The sequence below is a fragment of the Sorex fumeus genome, unplaced genomic scaffold, assembly GCF_029834395.1.
Source record: "Sorex fumeus unplaced genomic scaffold, SorFum_2.1 ptg000007l, whole genome shotgun sequence".
NCBI lineage: Eukaryota > Metazoa > Chordata > Mammalia > Eulipotyphla > Soricidae > Sorex > Sorex fumeus.
In genome coordinates this window covers 34508997-34531302 of record NW_026606064.1, presented here as the reverse complement: position 1 = coordinate 34531302, position 22306 = coordinate 34508997, and the positions used below count along the sequence as shown (strand labels likewise).

Below are 22306 nucleotides of genomic sequence, written 5' to 3'. Positions count from 1 at the left end.
GTACTGAAGTAGCTTTTAAATAGATACTTATTTCAATCTGATAGGTGACCTGCAATTTCTTCCCCCAGTCTTCCTGTTGTCTTTTTACTCTCTGTGGTTTTCTTTGAAGCATAATTTTAATTCTGAGAGTATGGCCATATTATATTTAAGATGTTAATATGTACCTAAATACCCGTCCTCTGGAATTGTCGTACCATATTTGATAGGGTTCAAATATGGTAACACCTACAAGGGTGATTAGAGGTCACCCCAAAAGCCTCTATACCTCTCGGAAAGACTGGCAAGCTACCGAGAGTATTCCGCCCGCACGGAAGAGCCTGGCAAGCTATCCGCTGTATATTCGATATGCCAAAACCAGTAACTACAACTGGTCTCATTCACCTGACCCTGAAGGCTTCACCGACATGGCAGCACTGAGAAGGATGAGAAAGGAGAGGCCGACAAAATCTCAAGGCCGACCTAGGCTGCCACAACGAAGGAAGACAAAAATGATCGTCTGTACTTTCAATGCACGTACGCTAGCATCAGATGCATCCATCGAGGACCTGATGGTACAAGCGCGAATGATCAAGTACGACATCATTGGTCTGACCGAGACAAGAAGACACGAATCTCACCATGCCGTTTTCGAAACTGGAGAAGAATTGTTCCTCGGAACATGCGATAAAAGAGGTGTTGGAGGCGTCGGTGTCCTTATCAACACAAACTTGGCCAAGAGCATTGATTCATTCGAATGCCTAACAACCCAACCCGAATCGGACGTTTACATTTGAATAGATGTGGCTCACTGCCTGCAGTTTCTATCTCATTATGATGAAAGAGAAATCAAGAAGTTCTACATGGAGCTAGAGAAGTTCTATAAAGAAGACCACACCTTCTACAAGATCATTGTGGGTGATTTTAATGCCAAGATAGGACTGAGAAGATCAGCTGAAGAACTTCACATTGGAACCCATGGCCTAGAATGGAACGAACAGGGTGAGAGACTGTCTGAGTTCATCATGTCGACCAAGACCATTCATGGTAACTCACAGTTCCAGAAGGCAGAATCTAAACGATGGACATGGGAGTCTCCCAGTGGACGATTCCACAACGAAATAGACCACATCATATTCAATCGACGGTTTTGCCTGACTGATGTCGCTGTTGTCCCAAAATTTCGAATGGGATCGGACCACCGTCTCCTTCGTGCAAAATTCTACTTCACAGAGCGGGGAGAAAGGGCTGCAAAGTTCAAAAAGAGAACTCCCAGAACGACCACCAACTGGGAACTCTTTGGTACTATTGCGGCAACATGGGAAGATGCCATTGTTGACAACATTGACGAGGAATACGATCGACTGGTTCAGCACCTCCATGAATGTTCGAGGAACGCCAAGAGAGAGATAGCCACAAAAAGTCGCCTATCTTCGAAAACTCTTGAGCTAATTCGCCAGCGAGGTTTGGCGCATGCCTCAGGCAACCGCAAGCTAACGTCCGAGCTTGCAAAGCAGTGCAGAGATGCGATCAAGGAAGACCTCAAAGAGAGAAGAGCAGAAGTACTGGTAGATGCGGCAGAAGCCCGGAAAAGTATTCGTAACGCCCGCCTGTCCTTCGCCAACTATAAGACCAAGATGACTGCCCTCCGACGTCCTGATGGATCCATCACATCCTCCAGAACGGCAATGGAGAAGATTATCCATGACTTCTACTCAAATCTCTTCGATAGCCATGTCCACTTGCCGACATACCAAATTCCACAGGATGGATATGTCGTTCCCAACGTTCTCCCTTCCGAAATCCGACACGCCATTTCGTCAGTAAAGAAGCAAACAGCACCCGGCCCAGACAAGGTCAGACCTGAACACCTGAAGAACCTGCCGTCAGTACTCATCAATACACTGGCTCGGCTCTTCACTCGCTACCTGTCTGAATGCAAGGTTCCATCTCAATGGAAAACCAGCAGGACCGTACTACTGTTCAAGAAGGGAGACATCCATGACATTGGCAACTATCGCCCGATCTGCCTATTGTCTGTCATCTACAAGTTGTTCACTCGAGTCATCCTGAATAGGATTGGCAGAACACTAGATGAAGGACAACCATGTGAGCAAGCAGGGTTCCGCAAAGGATTCAGCACCATCGACCATATCCACACGATAACCAAACTCATTGAGGTTTCTCGGGAGTTCAAGATGCCGCTCTGCTTAACGTTCATTGATTTAAAGAAGGCCTTTGATTCTGTTGAGACGGAAGCGGTCATTGAAGCCCTAGCCAATCAGGGCATTCAAGCCCAATACATCAGGATCCTCCGTGAGCTGTATTGCGGATTCACTACCAGGATCTCACCATTCTACAAAGAAGTGATCGTTGATGTCAAGAGAGGGGTGCGGCAGGGTGATACCATTTCACCAAAACTCTTCAGTGCCACCCTCGAGAACATCATGCGACGACTGGAATGGGAAGGAATGGGAGTGAAGATAGATGGTCGGCAACTACACCACCTCCGCTTTGCTGATGACATTGTTTTAATAACACCAAACATCAGCCAAGCGGCACAAATGCTGGCCGACTTTGACCGTGAGTGTGGAAAGGTAGGACTACAGCTGAATCTTACGAAGACAATGTTTATGAGAAACAGCCTTGTTCCTGACGCCCCATTCGCTCTCAATGGAACGACCATCTCCGAATGCAACAGCTATGTGTACCTAGGTCGAGAGGTCAACATGACAAACGACCTGGCACCCGAGCTGCGCAGGAGGAAGAGAGCGGCTTGGAACGCCTTCAAGAACGTCGAAGAAATAGCTAAGAGGACGAAGAACCTCCGGCTCCGGGCACATCTCTTTGATTCCACTGTTCTTCCTGCATTAACATATGCCTCAGAGACCTGGGCCCTAGCAAACAAGATGAGAACGCCATTCAGGTCTCCCAAAGAAGAATAGAAAGAGCTATGCTTGGAATATCACGTTTCACTCAAATGAGAGAACGAATCCGGAGTTCTGACATCCGTCGACGATCAAGGATCAGGGACGCTGTCTCATTTGCCAAGTTGTCGAAAATCAGATGGGCTGGTCACGTAATGAGATTTAAAGACGACCGTTGGACTAGAGCTGTTACTGATTGGATTCCACGGGATGTCAAGAGACCGCGTGGCCGCCCACCTACCAGATGGTCAGACTTCTTTGTCAAGGTCATGAACGATCGGTTTGAGGCCCTCCATGTTCCCGGAGCGAAGAGATGCCATTGGGCTACACTAGCACGCGACAGGGACAAATGGAGACGTTACTGGCGCCCGCTCGAGCAAATCGACGACTAAGGGGAAGTTAAGTGATTAAGTGAATATGTACCTGGGTATGTAAGCTTGGACTTCAAAGGAGAGGCTGGGGGTGGGGATACACAATTGAGAACCATCATGAATCAGAGGTGTTTAAAGCCACCAGGCTGGATAAGAACAGAGGAGAAAGGTGACAGGAAGAGAGCCAGAGGTTCCCCAGTATTTAGGTGTCAGCAAGAAGAGTCAGAGGAATGATTGTAGGAGGCTACTGACTACTGATGAAGCCATGGAGAGGAGCCATGAATTGACCAGAGGGCTGGGTGGGCTTGGGATATGGCACTAAGACTCTAAACCAAGTCTCAATGCTCCCACCAATGAGCTCAGGTCAACATCCCATTGCAACATCAGAACATAAAGCATAAAAGAGACAGTTATAGCCTTCATTGCCCTCACAGAACCTGGCTACAGGTACACTACTAAGTATTGGTAGCTATAGAGATACCAACTCTGCTTGGTAGTTTACCAATCTATACTCAGAAATTCCACTCCAGAAATGCACTTCTAGTAGATTCAAGTACTTAGTTATCTAAGAAGATTTATGACCTTGTTGAGATTAACTCTTGTTACCGTTAATGGATGTGATGCTGAAAAGCTTTGACAGAACATATGTCTTGCTTTATTTTTTAATGGAACAAGCTAAAAGCCCTGTCCCATAGGACCAAATAATTACACAGAGACTGGAAGAAAGAGAGTGCTAAAGGTCTTAGCCAGACCACCACCTTTTCCTTTTGTGTGGGTCACTGCAACTTTTAGGGATTCTGGGATTTCTGCAATCAATGAAAAGGACCTTTGAAAACAACATTTTCGAAGTCACTGAAGTCTGCTCCTGCTGAGCTCAAAGGGCTAAGAGCATGTGTTGCACACAGGAGGCCTGGGTTCAATCCCCAGCACCACATAGCTCTGTCTAACACCACCAGGAGTAACCCCTGAGCACTGCTTGAGCGTAGCCACAAAAACAAAACAAAAAAGCCATTAAAGCTGCTGAGGAGAGGAAAGGCATGAACCCGCACAACACAATGTGGTTAATGATTATTCTCATTCACAAGGCCCAATGGAACTAGAAGAGTTATTATTGTCTATGTGTGTGTGTGTGTGTGTGTGTGTGTGTGTGTGTGTGTGTGTGTGCGCGCGCGCGCGCGACTCTCCAGCAGTGCTTGGGAGCATCAGTCATTGGATGGTTTATTGCTTAGCCTGGTGAGACATTGCAGGCCATCCCAGTGATACTAGGGGAGGAATGTGATGCTGGGGATTGAACTCGGTATTGCACACACATGCAGGACATGTACTTCTTAAGACTTTTGAGCTATCTCCCCAGGTTGGGGAATCCTCCCCCTCCAAAATTTTTTTGGGTGGGAGCCTTTGGTCTACATCCAGCTGGGTTTAGGCTTATTCCTGGCTCTGTGCTCAGAGTTCATTTTTGGAGACGTGGGGGACCAAATTTGGAGACTGATCTAGGGTTGGCCCAGTGCAAGGCAAGTGGTTTACCCATTTTCTGAAAGTCTCTGTAACTATTTCATATTATCTCTCCAGTCCAAGTTGTGTGATTTTCATGGTAGTTTTAAACGTATCTATATCCAGGTGTAAGAAGCCCTGGTTTTCTTATGAAACTCCACTCACAAGGCAGATGGCCTTGGACTTGAGTTGAATCTCATAGTGGGAGAGCCAGTTTAGATTGGACATCAGTTTTCTACTTATTAATCTTTCAGCTCAGTTTCTGGACAGTTTGACTTTCCTCCTCCTGCAACTCCTAGGAGTGGGAATTTACCTGCGTGTTCACTTTCTTTTTCATCTGTCTAGGGAACACAGTGTAAGGAGACAATGGGATACCCACTCCTGAACAGATACCCAGGCAGTTGGAACAGGGATCGGAAGGCAAACCTTTCTCTTAGCAAGTTGTGCTGCTAGTTTGGTGACTTCAGTGGGAGGTCCTTCTCTCCAGGGTTTAGGAAAATGGGAGTCGAGAAAGGGTGCAAGAATTAAGAAGAGCAGTTCTTTGTCAGGAAAGAGGACTCTGAGACACTGAAGTGGTTTCCCCAGGAATGGGGGGAGGATTGCTTAGCTAGGTCTGTCCTTCCTTCTCTGGGATCCCGTTTCCTCTTGCCCTGAGCAAAGGTTTGGGGTAGAGGCTGAGAATATGGCCCAGGTGTGCGTCAGTTGGTGAGTCTTAAATCACATGAGGTTCCTTGGGTACCAAAAGCTCACTGGGTCAGGAGTCTCTGATTTCAGGACTCTCACCTTAGTTAGAAATAACATTACTGAACTGAAGTGCAGCAGTCCCGGCAGATGTGAATAGGGGAAAGCTCCCCGGCTCCGGATGGGGCTCCTAGGGAGAAGGGAATAGAATTTCCTTCACCCGCGGGAAAAACCACGCCCAGCCTTTCTCTCCAGAGAACGGGCTTGCTGAGGCTCCCCCAAGGAACCGAGAGGCCCTAATGAAAGACGAACAGGACTCTGTCGACAAAACCAGTTAGAAAGTCACGCGAGGAAGAGAAGTGGTTAGGAATCTCCCCTATGTGGCAGCATTTGCCCTGCAGAACCGGAAGGTTTGCAAAGAGTCCTTAAACCCCACGCGGGGCTGGCTCCGGCTGGGGGACCTCTTTCCTACCAACCCCACCCCGGCACCCCTGCACCCACTCCCGGCACGCCCGAAACGTACACGCAGCCGGCGCGGTGGGCGCGCGAGAGGAGGGAGACCCGGGGAGAGGTGCTGCGCTTCGGGTCCCTCCTCGCTCCTCCCCCCTGCACTTCCCCGTGGCAAAAGCCCCAGTAATTGTTCTCCCGGGAGGGGTCGGGAGCACTCGGCGGCTCCGACTCCCACTGGGTTTTCCTTTGGTGGGGCGGGGGCGTGGGGCGGGGGAACCCATCCATAGGGCGCCGCGGCGCTTCTGCCTCCCGGCCCGGGGGAACTGGGACAACTTAGGCAGCCCCCACTGCGCCGCCGAGCCAGAGCCGGCGACAGTGGCGAGAGGGCAGCTGGGCGGGGGAGCGCGTGCAGTCAGAGGCCCCGCGCTGCGCCCCAGCGCCTCTCCGGGCGGCCGCGGGTCCCGGGACTCCAGCCCGGCCGCGCGGACCTTCGCCGCGGTCCCAGCCGGCCCCGCGGGAGGAGCAGGATCGCTCGCTCCCCCAAGCGCCTGGGCGCCACCCGCCCGAGCTCGGCAGCCGCAGCGGGGAGCCCGGCTCCCTCCAGCCCCGCGCCGCAGCCGCCCGCGGTGGGGGGCGGGCCGGGGGCGGGCGCGATCCCCGAGCGCTGCACCCCGCGCTGCCCAGCCGCCTCCCACGCCGCCCGCCGGCAAGTTTGGCGGCTCGGCGCCCGGCCGGCCTCGGAGATCCCGGCGCGTCGGTATCCTCCTGGCTCGGGCGCGCCGCGTTCGGCGGGGACTCTCGGGAGCGATGCCGCCGGATGGGGTTTTAGTGCTGTGGTTCTGCGCCTGCACCGCCGGGGCAGGTAAGCACCGACCTGCACCGACGCCCCGGGGGACCGTAGGAGGGGTCGGGGGGAGCGGAGAGCCGGGAGCCCCCGACAGCGCCCACCCGGACCCCCTCCCCCGCGCTGTTCCAGGACGAGAAGTGGGGAGTCTCCGGAGGCTGGAAGGGACGTTGCCCACCACGAGTGACCCTTCCCTGGGAACGCCGCTAAGGCGCGCGCTGGAGGGGCGCGGCAGGGTGCGAGCACCCTCCTCCCGGGGAGTCGCCGGCCGCGGGGTCGAAACCTACGGCAGAGCCGGCCCGGGAGCCCCACACACCCCTTTAACTTGAAAGGCGCAGTGGAGACCTCCTTTTCCCTAGCGCCGCCGCCGGGGACCGGAGAGAGTGGGGGGCTGCGGACTGCCGGCCCTTCCCGGGACCCCTGTTTCTTTTTTTTTCCCCGGTCTTGGCGACGCTCTGCAGGGCATCTCCTGGAGTCTCAGTTCTCTTCTGCCCTCACCTCCCCACCTCCAGCCCCCCCACTCTCCAATCCCAACCCCAAAAGGATGAAAGCGCTCGGGGGCAGTTAGAATTGTGGAGACGGTCTGGGAGAGGTCCTCGAGCTCCGAGTCAGTTTCCCCTAGTTATAACGACAGGTTGTGTGTGTGTGTGTGTGTGTGTGTGTGTGTGTGTGTGTGTGTGTGTGTAAAGGATGGGGGACAAAGATAATCGGCGTCGTTTCCACAAGTCCCCATTTCTTTGAGGGCTCTTCGCGTACCCCCTCTGCCTAATCCCCCTCTGCTCTCCTGCCAGACCCTTTGGGGTTTTGGAGAAATGCTCACAGCCGCCTTCTCCGGGGGCTTAGAAGTCAGTGTGAAGAGGAGGAAGCGAGGGTGGGCTGCGGAGTTGGGAAAATTAGGGCTTTCTGGAACCGGCAAGGGGTGTTTGTGTGTGTGTGTGTGGGGGGGGAGGATTGGGGAGGGGGCGCCGGCTTTTACTTGGCTCAAAAGTTCCTTCCGCTGGCGCCCCGGGCGCTCGTTTTTTGATCACCCGCCTGAGGGTAGCAGAGTTGGGCGTCTTGGAGCTTCCCGGGGGCCTTTCGCATTTCCCCAGGACTGAGAGCGCTGGAGTTTTCCCTTTTTTTATTACTCGGAGAGTGGCGGGTGTGGACTTCTCCAGGGACAAAAGGAACCTCGAATCTATTTCCTACTTCCAGCCGAGCATCCCAGGCTACGGAGAGGAGACGCAGCCAAAGAGGCTCCCGGCAGCCTGAAATAGGTTGCTGGTTGAGTTCAGGCCAGCGGTGCCGGGTTAATCTTTTTTTAAAATCAGGAACGTGGTCCCAGGAGACCAGGACCCGGGGGTGGGGTGCGGAGGATGTGCCATCTGCTGCTGGGGGCAGCGCACCGAGGAAGCTGAGGGAACGATGCGGGACGGGTCATTTTCATATCCTCAAGTGCACCCCATCACCCACTGAATAAGCCTAAACCCTTTGTTCTCATCAGATCTTAGAAAAGTCAGCTTAAAAGTGCTTCCTTAGGGAGTGGTTTGTGTCTGGTGGGCGCACTACTTGTGGGGTGGCTGTAGGATCTTCTCTCTTCACTCTTAAGTTCCTTTAAATCTTGTCCAAATTCAGCTTGAGGCAAAATTCATTCATATAATTAATCATTCATTCATTAAAAAAAATCAGCCGCGAGTCTTGTTGGGTGATAGAATTGCTAGGACAAAAAAAAAATTCGAACCCTGACTTTGAAGAACTCGGCGCACAGCTGAGAATCTAGCCAAGGAAGTGGAGAGCTTTTGTGTTCCGCAGCTCCCTGGGGGACGGGAGGAAGACCATCAAACCCAGCATTAAGGTCTTGCAGTGCTGGAACTAGTTAATTACCCATTTAGTTATGGGGAGGGGTGATTGGTGGTCAGGAAGGCGTTGATGAGGTGGGGAGATAGTAGAATCTTGTGAGGAGTTTTGCAGGTGGGGAAAATGAGGAATGAGCATGAGCCAAGGGAACATGGTTCCATCCATCTGGGTAGTGATGTCAGTTAAACATACGTTTTCCATGCGACTTGGTAGTATATAAACTCCAGGGAACATGTTTCTTCCACAAAAATGAGACGAATTGGAGAGAAGGGGAAAATTATACTTTAATTCTTTTACTTACAATTTCTTGAGCTTGACGAGGCAGAGTATAATTAGCAATTTGGGGATGGGAGCCACTGATTTCCCCGGGAACCTGTGTCCTGCAGCCTTTACCCATTTTCATACTCTGCAAAAGCTGCCTGGTGATTAGTTTATCAGGACCCAAACAGCTGCCTGCAAAGTTTATTTGTCAAGTGGGACAATTGTTGTCTGGGGTGTTAATAGTCCAAGATGAAATAAACATGTGTGGTTCACTTAGCGATCTCCTCAGCTATCACTGCCTTTGAATGGAAATGAATAGATGATATCAGGCACATTTAATTAAAGCTGCCCTGCAGTGTGGTTGCAGTTACATATGAAGATCTCATGATAGGTGTCACAGAAAGCTGCTTAAATTGCTCATTGTGCAGAAAATTTGTTTTATTAAGTCAAGTGAAGTCAGGAGAGGCGGTGCTGTTCTCTCACTCATGCTACTTCTGGGTGGCAAAAAAAGATTGGCTTTCTAGATATGTCATTCATCTCCAGATTATGAAAATCTAGAAGACTTTATAGGAATAGCAGTAATAATACTATGTCCATGAAGGTTCTTTTTTTTTAAGCGTGAAAATCTAAGTAAAATAAATCTCAAAAAACTTGCAATCTGGCTAATTATCAGGGCAGGGTCCTGAGGTTAAGCCTGTGGGGCCACATTTTTGAGTACCTTTTGCTGCCACCTGCTGGGAAGGAGCATTTCTCTGTGTGAAGCACCACCAGGTACTGCACAGAGTGGTGGAGTGGTGAACACAGCCCCTGGCTTCCCAAGATCAGGGGAAAACATCAGTCCACTTGGAACTGGCAGAGATTGTCCCTCTCCCCCTCCCGTCCCCAGGAAAATTGCTTTTGGAGTATTAAGAATCTTTGGAGGAGTGGAGGGATCCAAATTCAGTCAAGTGGCTGTGAAATCCTGCTGTGAAGGGTGTGTGTGTGTGTGGGGGCGGGGGGGGGAAGGGGAAGCCTGGCTCCAGTGCGAGGATTGTCTCTGCACAGACCCAGAGAAGCAGTTGCACTACACACCAGTGCACGGGAGCTGGTTTCATGAGAGCCACACCCAGGGGGACTTGCTCCTGGACTGGGTGACTCTCGCTCTGAGTGCTCCCTAGGAATGGGCTGGGGAAGTCAGGACAGTAGGTATCCTAGCAGGTTTTCAAGTGTCCTGGGCTCCTGACATACCACCTTCCGTGTGTGTCACTGTCACTGTCCTCCCTTTGTCCATTGATTTGCTTGAGCAGGCACCAGTAATGTCTCCATTGTGAGACTTGTTGTTACTGTGTTTGGCAATCGAATGTGCCATGGGGAGCTTGCTACACTCTGCCTTGCCGGCGGGTTTTCTGAGAGGGATGGAGGAATCGAACCCTGGTTGGCCTCGTGCAAGGCAAATGCCCTTCTTGGTGTGCTATCGCTCTGTGTGTATTTGTTTTTAAATATTTCTCCTCCAATAGCTTTTTATCCTGCTTAATTCTAATTTCCAGCTTCAGCTTTTTGTCGAGAAGTTGAAGCCAAAGTGGGAAACTTGAATAGTGTATTCTTGGAAAGGGCAGGCTTCTGGATAAGCAGCAGAAGCATGAAAAGAAAAAAAATATTTTCCTGGAACCAATTCTCTCATTCTGTATAAGATTCAAGAGAGGTCATGTAAATGCTACCTTATTAATAGATCTTCTAATTCCCTAGGCAGTATGCAAAGTGCTACCTTTTACACTTCCTGTTATTGGCATGAAGCATTTGTGTCTTGAAGGGGACCAATTAGAGGTAGTGGAGAAAACTATCTGGGAGTCTAATTGATTTCTCTTATTCTGTCTTTATGAGACTGTTTTATGTGGAGAGCAATATAACTGCCTCAAAATCAGAGAAGCCCCTTCACTTGTGAGTTATAAGGAGGCAGTGAACAAACATGGATTTAACATAAAAATTTCACAAAGTGTGGCGAGAGTTCAAGCTTATCTGTGTTAGAAGTTGAGTGGAAGAGACCATCTTAAATTTGATTTCGATTGAGTTAAGGACTGCGAAGCTGGAATGGTCTGAAGAGCTGGTCTCACGAAAGATGTAGCTACTCCAAAGGGGTTCCAGATGGAGTCACAAGGAGTGTTCAGAGTTATCCCCGAATGCCCATGAGCCTGGGAGATAGAATTCTCATCCCCATTTTATAGATAAGGAAACTGAGACTCAGTTGGTTTTTCTGAGGTCACAGCATCAGCAGGGGGAGAGATAGAACGGACATAGGCTTGGTTGAGGGTTGTTTCTGCAACAGTTTCTCAACTGAGGGTGCTGTACTCTCACTGTTGAGGAGGATCCCTTTGGAATAGTCAGCTTCTTAGGCTTTCTCAACTGCAGGGTTCCTAGCCTAGGAGATTCAAGCATCTTAAGAAAGATTATCCTGGTGGTCTTTAGCTCCCTCTTTAGTCAACAATTGACACAATATTATACGATAAACCACTGAAAATTCCGTGACTTAAGCCAACAATCACTTTCATGTGTCTATATGTTGGTTAGGTATTGACCCCTCCCAACCAGGTTTGGTTGGTGGCTTAAGTCAACCATCATTTATTTTGATTCATGTGTCTATATGTTGGTTAGGTATTGACCCCTCTTGGCCAAGTTTGGTTGGTCTTGGTTCCATACTCAGGGTAGCTGTTTCTTAGGTCTCAGAGTTCTTTAATCAGTGGCCCAGCACGGTAGAATCAGAGGTACAAGAGAAGGATCCCATAGCACAAGCATGTTTCAGCTTGGGTAATATTGCTGACTTCCTCTCTGCTGAACATGCTGTGTGAACAGACACAAAGTCAAGGGGTTGGAAGGTTTACTGGCACTTTAGTGCAAGAAGATGCAAAGTCACACCACAAAGAAGGTGCCTGTGGGAAGAGTAATAGTTGGGGCCAATCATTCAGTGAGCCAGTTTTTCTGTTTTGGATACCACCCATGGGTGCTCAGGAGCTCCCTGGGATCCAAACTGGGGTCTGTTGTGTGCAAGAAAAGCAAGTGTCTTACCTCCTAGTCTGCAGTCTGTCCCTCAGCTAGAGGTGTTTTAGGAAAGAAATTTATTTGGCCTGAATTCCGTTCTGTCTTCCTGTGGTTTACCCACATATGCATCGCACCCTCAAACTATGATCCTGCATCCAGCCGCTGATCAGTTAGATGGCCTAGATTGAGGGCTGGTCATATGTCAGGTCCTGGAACTCCCAGGCACAGGGACCACAGGGCTACATCTGTCCTCTTGTCTCTAGCTAAGGGCACATTTACCGGACCACTTTCCAAATTCCTAGGCAGGGAAAGACGAGGAGGTCCTTCGAGATCACTCTTGATTTAATTTCTGCCATACTGGTGTAGAACACTATAGATCAAACTGAAATATGAGTTCCTTTCCTGTCTATTCAAGGTGATCACAGAACGCCTGGTGTGGAGCTCACAGGCAGTAAAAACAACACCTGTTTCATTTAGAGTGTCTTGGACTTGAGCGGACACCCAGGAGCTGACTACTGTCTCGCTTCTCATGGACACAGTCATTTGTGCACAGAGTCTGTGGGGAGTGAGTAGCACCGGATAGGTAGGATGGAATCTTGTTAGATCAAATGGTAGATGGAAGCACATCACAGTCCTCTTACACAATGCACACCTACTATTATAATTATTATTGTGTATTTTGGGCCATACTCTGTGTTGCTCAGGGGACTCTGTGCTTATGAGTTACTTCCTCCTGGTGCTCAGGGGACCATAGATGGTGACAGGGATTGAACTGGGGCCGACCACATGCAAAGCAAGTGCCTTAAGCCCTGTCTTTTTTGAAGGCCACAGTGCACATATTTTCAGACTCTCCAGTAATAGCTCAGGCTGGAGAGAGAGCATAGCAGGTAGGGCATTTGCCTTGCACGTGGCCGACTTGGAGAGCCCGGCAAGCTACCAAGAGTATCTTGCCTGCATGACAGAGCCTGGCAGGCTACCCATGATGAATTCGATATGCCAAAAACAGTAACAACAAGTCTCACAACAAATTGTGAGACGTTACTGGTACCCGCTCGAGCAAATCGATGAAAAATGGGAGGACCCTGCTACAATACCAGTAATAGCTTGTTGTAGCCAGGCTAACATCAGCCTCCTTGTTGGGACTCACAAGGCAATGGCTTGCTCTTTGGCTGTATTTTCTCTTCTCCTGGCCCCCCCATTTTGCTCATGGTGTCCAGCTACACTGGCTTGTTGCCCATTCATTGGATGAACACTTCAAGTTGATTCTGGTTTGCCTTTGCTCTCATGGAATACCAGTGAGCTTCACCACCACTTCTTCCCATTATTGGCCTCTTTCTGCCATTAGCTGCAAAGAACTTCCCCAATTTTTCTTTCTAAAACTTCTACCCGAATTGCTTTCTGTTCTACTACTAAGCTGTGTTTATTTTAGTGAATTTATTGCCTTGTCAAACGACTGTATCTATTATTTATTTTGGGGTTTAGGGGACATATATGGTGGTTCTTGGAGGGCTACTCCCATCTCTGTCCTAGGAGGACCATGTGATACTGGGGATTGAACCTGGCTTGGCTACAGGCAAGGCAAGCACCTTAACCTCCTTTTGATCTTTTGCAATCTGTTTGTTTCTTGCTTTCTCCTCTGCACTACAGCCTGAAGGAGGCCTCTGAGCAAGCCTCACACTGCCCAACAATGCACCTTAGGTTCAAATAAGTTCCCAGTGCTCCCTGTTCAGAAGGACTGACTGGAGAATGAGTGAAAGAAAGTAGGTTTTAGGTAAACTGACTTCTGAACAGGCTGTCTTTGGAAAGGGGAAATCTAAACCTTCTGTTCAGTAGATCAGGGGAAACCTGACAAAAATATTTTGATAAACTGTGACTTTAAATTAAACTTTCAGGACCAGAGAGCTAGTAGGACACTTGCCTTGCATGCTGCTGACCCGGGTTCAATTCCTGGCACCCAATATCATACCCTGAGCTCCACTAGCAGTGATTTCTGAAGGCAGAGCCAGGAGTAAGCCTTGAGCAATGTGAGTTGTGTCCTAGAACAACAAAAACAATTATATTATTAAGGAAAATAATACTTCATCTACCTTGGCCATGGCAGGAGGCAGCTCTCTGAAGCAATCCATGAACTCCCTTCTGTGGATGGGACTTGGTTTGCAGTAGAAAGAAGACAGTAGATTCACTTCCTCCACTTCTGAGGGGTATAGCACGGAGGTGGGAGGGCAGAAGGAACACTCTATGGGAGCTCATGCTGTCCCCGTGGGTGGTCACGGAGTCTCTGAGAAGATCTGGGTGCTGTCTTTTCAGATCTTGCCTGCACGACTGAATTGTACCAGAAAAATGGACAGCAGCTGCTGATGAAACATTTTCAGCCATTCCTCCTGCTAGCTGAATGGCCCTGTTAAGATGCTAAGTATGGACGGATAGTACCTCTGGGCAAGACTTAAACATGGGCCTGTAGAGTCTCATTTCTCAGCCAGGGCCTCTACGGATATTCCACAGGGAATGTGGGACCACAGCATGAGACTAGGTGGCAACTGTTGGCACTGTGGCAGTTCTGGGAAAGAAACAAGGTCGTAAAAATGTGTGAATCACCGCCTTAGAGAGTGTCTGACCTTATTAGTACGTGTGATTGGAAGTTACTTTGCCCTGGTCAGGGACAATCAGTCTGTCATGGGTGATGAAACAAAGAGTCGCCTTCCCTTTCCACTGAGCTGGAGAGCTACTTCACATACCCGCCCCAGTTTCCTTGTCCCCACTAAGGGAAACCTGACCCACCCTCTCCCCCCCTCCCCCACATGCACACACTGCAACACTTATTTCTGCTATATATTTCTACCAGCACTCTGTACTTTATTTTTATTTATTTATGTTTGGTTCTGGAGCCAAACCCTGCAGTGCTTAGGGCTTAGTCCTGGCTGTGTATTCAGGGATCACTCCTGGCAGGGCTCAGGGGACCATATGAAGTGCCTGGATCAGCTGTCTGCAAGGCAAGTGCTGGTACTATTTTGCTGGTCCCCACCACTCCACTTTAACCCCAGACAGCTCTTGGTTGTTTTGCAGTGATGGGCGTTGGCTTGGACCCCGACCTTCAGCTGGACATCATCACAGAGCTCGACCTTGCCAACACTACCCGAGGAGTCACGCAGGTGTCCGGACTGCACAATGCCAGCAAAGCATTTTTATTTCAAGGTAATGGGACTTCCTCTTGTGTATGAGCATTGAGCTGGGGAGGGGTAAGCGGGATGCCTCTGGGGACGGTTCAACTGGTGAGTGTTTGCGAGAGCCTGTCTGCTTTTTTTCTCTAGAGCAGCTGTTGTGGGAACATCACAAATGCTGCTGCTCTGGGGAGGTGACTTGGAAAGGACCGGAGGACACTAGGGGGCAGGGTGGTAAAATACTTGCTCTGGCAGAGAGGTGTTTCCCTGGGGATTTTGGTGGGGTTCTAAAGGGCAGTGAGTTTCCAGTGCCCTCAGAAGTAATCTGCCAGCCATATTATTATTTCTCTGACATCTATCTGTATCTTTCCGGTCCTTTCCTGTAGATGATATGGCTCTCACCTATTAAGTGTACACATGCCGATGGGGCTATTCTCTTTGGGAAACAGCTGACTTGGTCCTACCCACTGTAAACATGACCACACATCATCATATCATTCAGCAATGATTCACAAAGGCTGCAGAGGGGCCTCTTTAAAAACTTGGCTTTTGGGGCTGGACCAGTAGGGCGTTTGCCTTGCGCACAGCCAACCCGGGTTCGATTCCCAGCATCCCATATGGTCCCCTGAGCACCGCCAGGAGTAATTCCTGAGTGCAGAGCCAGGAGGAATCCCTCTGCATCGCTGGGTATGACCTCCCAAAAATTAAAAAATAAATAAATAAAAAATAAAAACTTGGCTTTTGAATTCAACTACTTGGGATAAGATTCTAACTTTTCTACTTACTCGTTTTGAGGTGTTGGGTACTTAGCCTTCCTCTGCCTCTGTCCTCATCTAAAACAATGGTAACAACCACATGGGGATGTGACAAGGATTATAGGAGCTAATCCATTAAATGGCTCAAATACAGTAAATCCTCAGTAAGAAGCAGCTGCTATTATAGAATGCCTACTCCTATGTACCAGGCAACAGGCTTAGTAGGATTACCTGCAGGAGTAAATAAGACAGAGGCAATCCCTGCTCTGAATAGGTCACTACATCGGAACTATGGAGTTACAGTGACTCTCCTTACTGTGAAGGGAATATATGTCCACGCTGCCAGATGAGAGTGGTTTAGGGAACAGTGACTTCCCCAGGGTGAAGAGATGCTGAGATGGTAAGAGAAAGGCACCCTGGAAAAAGTGGTATGTCAGCATTGACTTGAGCAATAATAGTATGAAGCCTGGTAGAGGAGGGATGAGATGTCAGAGTCTTCTCAGCAGAGGAAATAATTTATGTGACTGCCTTAGGACAGAAGCCAATGGAAGGACAGCTGTTGACTTAAGTCTGGTGAGTGTCTGGACAAGCAAGGCGGTGTTAGCTCACCTTGAACCTTAGGCAGAACTGATGATTAGCTCCAAGTTTGGAGGACAAATGACAGTGGCCAGTGTCTGTTCTGATAGGGAGGAGTCACTTACTTATGCACTGTTGTAAATATCTCCCCTGTCTATAGACTATATATACTAAATAGCTTTGTCCTTTACCCTCTTAGTAGAGAGATCTGGGTGAAATTTGAAGCCAGGGAGTCACCTGAGTGAATAGGAGAGACAGCCTGACTGTTGCTTTCTGAAAACTAGTGGCTGGCTTCTTTTAACTCGCATTTGCAGGAAGACAATGAAAGGATTATTTCAGGATGACTGAACCAATATTAGGGGATTAGATTTATGTATTTAATGTGCAGAAAATGTAACTTTGTTAATGATATATAGCAAATCTGCTGACATTCTATCATATACACCCAAGTCTACAGATATGTTCCCTTCTGCTTTCCGTGCAATAAGTAAAAACTGCATAATCATCATATAATTTATGACAATTTTTTCCCTTTTAAAACAGTGATGCATGACCATTATATGACATTTTTAAAAAGGTTTTAAACCGGGTGCTGGAACAATAGCACAGTGGGTAGGGCATTTGTCTTGCATGCAGCTAACCTGGGTTTGATTCCCAGCATCCCATATGGTCCCCTGAACACCGCCAGGAGTGATTCCTGAGAGCATCTCAGGGTGTGACCCAAAAAAGCAAAAAAAATGTTTCAAACCAATTTTTAGACTGAAAAAAAAACTGAGTGAAATGATTATGCAGTGGTGGTAAGTTTGTGGTGACATATGGTAGTCTTCCTAAGGAATTGGGTGATGGAGGTGGGGCGGGTATGACTGATTTTTCAAACTGGATCATTATTCTTTGCATTGTGCAAGGCCTTGCACCGTTACCCTTGAGAGTCATGATGATCTTAAGCAGGGTAAAGGTGCTGACATTAGTCAAAAGAGTTGCTAAAGAACAGTCTGTAAACATGTCCGGGGAAGACGTCCTGGCTGTCTCTACCTCAATACTCCTCAAGACAAGTATTGTGTCTACTTGTCATAGCGAGTTTACTCACATTCTGAATTGAATTACAATGCCCTCTGTTCTGTGTGTTCTCAAAAAAAGACTTGTTACCTGCTTTGCTCACTGCTCAATGCTCATTCATTGATTTATTCCACAAATGTGAACTTCCTGGGCTGAAACTTTGCTCTTTAAGTTTTGTGTTCTCTGTGAGGGCAGCTGCCCTTGGAATATCTGCTAGATTCTAATAATGGGGAAGAATCTCCAGCTTCTTTGATAGGAAGAATAATCTCAATAGGGGAGTTTGATTCATGGTTTTTTTCCCTATTTGCCCACTGATGATGACACTGGACCCACGTAACTGGAGGGATGAACTAACTTTGGCCAAAGTGCCTTTGTAAGGCCAAAGGTCAGAAATATTCAGTCACCCAGAGATCTGAGCTTTGATCTGACCTTGGAAGAGATCAGAAGTGTGACTCAAGGATCCCCTCAACCATCTCAGTTTCAAGAATGCACCTGGGATTATCTAGGAAAGGTCTTAGGAGGCACTTCTTGTCCAATGGAGATGCTCTAGGAGATACATCTAGGAGACGCTCAAGAGAGAATGTTTTACCAGCAGAAATAGTGCAGGATTGGACTGAAGGGGACAGAGAAGGGAAATGAGAGAAGACTGACAGATATCCCCAATATTTTATAGGCAGGAAACCGGTTGCTAGTAACAGGTTGTCACTAACACATGCTGCCGCTCATCAAAAGGGAAGAATGACTCAGGAATGATTCAGAGGATTAGTTCAGGCCATGAAACCCAGTGCAATGTGTCCCTGCTGGATTTCATAATGTGGGTGTACAGGCATAATCCTTTTCTTCTATTTCCTCTTTTTTGAGCAGGATCATCTCTCATTGGCATCCTATTCCTGTTCCACCATTAAGTTTTGGAAGCAGATTACTTGTTTTCTAGTTTTGTAGATCTACAAATGGAGAAAATTTTGCTTCCAAATGGAGACTACTCAGAGTCCCACTCATACCTGATTTCCATTATTTAATGAGTTGCAATTTTCCCTGCTGATGAGATTTTTTGGACTCTGAGCTGAGGCTATGCTGGGGTAAGGACTTTAGTGATCCCGGGACAGGGATGAATGTATTTTGCTTGTAGCACATACACAAATCTTTGTGGGCCAGAGGGAAGGTGTTGTGGTAAACAGATGCTCCCTAGTCTCCAGAGCAGACTTTGCCTACTGAATCTCATTCTCTAAATCACCCATTAGCAATTCCCTCAATCACTTGCTTCTCTCTCACAGTTTACCATAGGCAGCAAAGAGAAACCAGGCTGGACCTTCATTTAATGTTGTGCCTGGAAATTTTCTCAGCCAAATGTCTAATTTTATCTTCATAATTTTTCCTTGACACATAACCACAGGACACAATTGAGCTATGTAACTTTATAATAAAGAGCCTGTGTTTTTTGGTTTCCAATAATACGTTACCCATTTCCTCTTTTTCCCTGACTGGCAGGATTTTTGTTAACAATAGGCACACTGATTCAAGTATTCTCCAAGACAATCCCAGTTTTCTTTATCATGCTCTTTAATTCATACGGAGTCCTCAGTCCCAGAGTGTTTAACATCTGTATTTCTACTAACAGTTTATTCAAGGCAATCTAGGGTTTTCTCAGGCTTCTCAAAAAATTTCCAGCCTGTGCTTGTTACCCAGTGCCAAAAATCACGTCCCCATTTTAAACATTTTTATCACAACTCCACACTTGGACGTGCCAACATCTATATTGGTTTCCTGTTGCTGCTGTAATAGAGCAGCAGATATTGATGGATTAAAACAAAACAAATTTATCTTACAGTCCTGGAGGTCAGATGCCCAAACTGTTATATACATGTTACTGTGGGTTTCATACATATAAAAATTAGCACAAATGATTTCATGCACTGTAGAATACTTTTATTTCTTGTACATATTATTTGATGTGTCCCATGGCTGATAAAATGAAAACCTTTTCATATCACTAATTTTTGTACCATTTATAAGGGTCTATCTCACAGTGATTCAATAAAAAAATGAAAAAATAAATAGGCTTTGGGGGAATAAAAATCAAGTTGTTAGCAGAGTTTTGTTCCTTCTGGCTGCTCTTCAGTTTCTCATCTTACTCAGCTTTTTAGAGGCTTCAGAGGTTGCCACTCTCCTTGGCTTCTAGTCCTCCAATTTCTACTTTTGTTGTCATGTTTCCTTTTCTTTCTGCCTCTATCCTCATTTTGTCTTTTTTGGGTTGGGGGTGGAGGGAGGAGCCACACCCACTGATGTTCAGGTGTTACTTTTGGCTGTACTCTCAGCGATCACTCCTGGTGATGCTCAGGGGACCGGGGATTGAACCTGGGCTGACCATCTGCAAGGCAAATGCTCTACCCACTGCACTATTGCTCCCAGTCTCTCATGTTGTCTTTTCTGATCCTTACTCTTATCTACCATCCTTTCCTCTTATAATTGTCCTTGTCATTATATTGGGTCCACCAGATCATCTCATAATTCTCCACTCTTTCTTTCTCCTGTCGTTTTTGCTGTGTACATAGTTGTAGTGTGCCAGGATTAGCACTCTAGGTTGTGACTCCCTGGATCCCACTGAGACTGTGCTGCAGTGATGTAGACTGTGCCTAGAGCACACTAGTGTTCTCATGCACATAAGGAACTACTGTACCACTGAGCCACATCTGTGGGCCTGCCACTCTCAACCTTTTAAAATTCATAACAGTAACCTCTACAACATCTCTCTCTTTTTGCGATATATGGCAGCATAATTTTTGGTTCTTGGGGCTAATACATGGACATGCTTTTTTTGCATCCTGGTCTATTTTTGTCATACATTTTATTTTTATGTGCACACCATACTACATTGTTGTCTATGTTTAATCAATGTATTTTTTGAACAACTCAGATAATAAGAGAATCAATCATAGAGCGCCCATGTAAGTACGATTTTATGTGTGCTCCATTCCCTTATGTTGATTCATATTTCCATCTAGTATTATTTTCATCCTGCTGGAAGACTTCCTTTAATATTTCTTATAGTGCATTTCTGCTGGAGATGAATTCTTTCAACATCGAAAAAATCTTTCTGAAAAAGTCTTCATTTTCAGAAAAATATGTATCTGTTTATATCGATACATATATGTAGTTTTTCTTTTTGAAGTTTTTCCAAGAGGTGCCCCAAGGCCCAGGGACCGTTTTCTGTGATACTCAGTCTACCAAGCCGGCCAGGTGGTTCCAATGTTAGGGACTACAAGTGTGGTGCTTCTGAGGCATAGAGTGCAGAGGGCTACCAGGGCCAGTCCCATTGGTGCCCAGGGACTCATGTAGTATCAGGGATCAAATGTGACTCTGTGGCTCCATCCTTTGAGTTGTCTTCCAGGTCCTGAAAGGTATATTTGGTGAGTATAAAAATTATATTTTGGGGCCCAACAGTTTTTTTTCCACTAAGCATTATAGAATTTATTTACTATTCTCACTTGCATTGTTTCCAATGAAAGATTGCATTTCATCATTGTTGTTCTGTAGAAATGTAATTCTTTTCCTTTAAATAACACTGTCTTCCCGTTGTTCATCAATTTACTCGAGCGGGCCCAGTAACGTCTCCACTGTGAGACTTTTTGTTACTGTGTTTGGCGTATTGAGTACTCTCGGTAGCTTGCCAGGCTCTCTGAGAGGGGCGGAGGAATCGAACCCAGATCGGCCAGGCTGGCTGTGCGCAAGGCAAATGCCCTACCGCTGTGCTATCACTCCAGCTTGCCGGGCTCGATAGCAGAGTGGGTAGGGCGTTTGCCTTGCACGCAGCCAACATGGCCGGCCCGAGTTCAATTCCTTCCTTTTAATGCTTAAAAAAAAAAAATCATTGACTATTTCATTTCATTGTGCTTTAGTATTTTTTTCATGTTTGTGTGTTTGTGTGTATGTAATCTACTGAACTTTATCAAAATTTGGTAAAAAAGCAGGACTGGAGAGATAGTATAATGGGCAAGGTGGCTTGCATGTGGCTGACCTGGGTTTGATCCTTGGCATCCTGTATAGTTTCCCAAGCACTGCCAGGAGCGATTCTGGAGTGCAGAGCTTGAAGTAAACCCTGAGCATTGCTGGGTGTGGCCCAAAATGAAAAATAAAATGGTAATAAACCTGACCATATTATCTTTAGGTAGTTTTTTTCTGTTCCCTTATCTCTGTTCTCATTAGGGAATCTGATTTGTATGTATTAGATTGCTTAAAATTTTTCCATGGCTCAATGGTAATATTCATGTACAGAATTGTTATTCTTTTACTTCTGTGTTTTTTTTGGTGTGTTTTGGGGTCCCATCTAGTGGTGCTTGAGGCCTCTCCTATGTGCTCAGGGGTTGCTCTTAGCAGGGGCCTGGGAGGACATGTGATACCAGGAATCACACCCATGTTCATGCTTGTAGATCCTATTCTTCATCCTAGGCATCTTTTTCTTCAGCTCTTTGTGTAATTTTTTATAGTTTCTATAGCTGTGCATTCAAGACTACTGGCTTTTATTTTGGGAAGCCACAGGCCACATACAGTGGTACTCAAGGGCACTTCTGTCTCTTGGCTCAGGGGACACTCTTAGCAATGCTTAGGGACCATATGTGTTGCTGGGGATTGAAATGGGGTTGGTCTCAGGAAAGGCAAGTGCCTAATCTCTATAATCTCTTGGGTCCAGCTTCATTTGTAAATTTATTTATTTACTTATTTGTATTTATTTTAGAGAGAACTATGGACTGGAGCAATAGCATAGCTGTAAAGCATTTGCCTTGCATGCTGCCGACTCAGCCTACCTGGGTTCTATTCTTCCACCCCTGTCGGAGAGCCCAGCAAGCTTTCTTGCCTGCACAGAAAAGCCTGGCAAGCTCCCCGTGACATATTCAATATGCCAAACATAGAAACA

General features: G+C 47.2%; 1 protein-coding gene across 2 annotated transcripts in view; it reads left to right on the top strand.

Moving 5' to 3' along the window:
* Positions 1 to 6401: 6401 nt before the first annotated feature.
* The window catches only part of NELL1 (neural EGFL like 1), a 1007676-nt gene continuing 991771 nt past the window's right edge, over positions 6402 to 22306 (top strand). Inside the window, exons 1-2 of one of the 2 annotated variants that reach the window (XM_056131034.1) lie at positions 6402 to 6758; positions 14913 to 15041. In XM_056131034.1, the coding sequence (XP_055987009.1) occupies positions 6704 to 6758; positions 14913 to 15041 (184 nt within the window). In that variant the 5' untranslated portion in view covers positions 6402 to 6703. The remainder of the gene's footprint in view (positions 6759 to 14912; positions 15042 to 22306) is intronic. The other variant, XM_056131033.1, reaches the window with a different exon arrangement.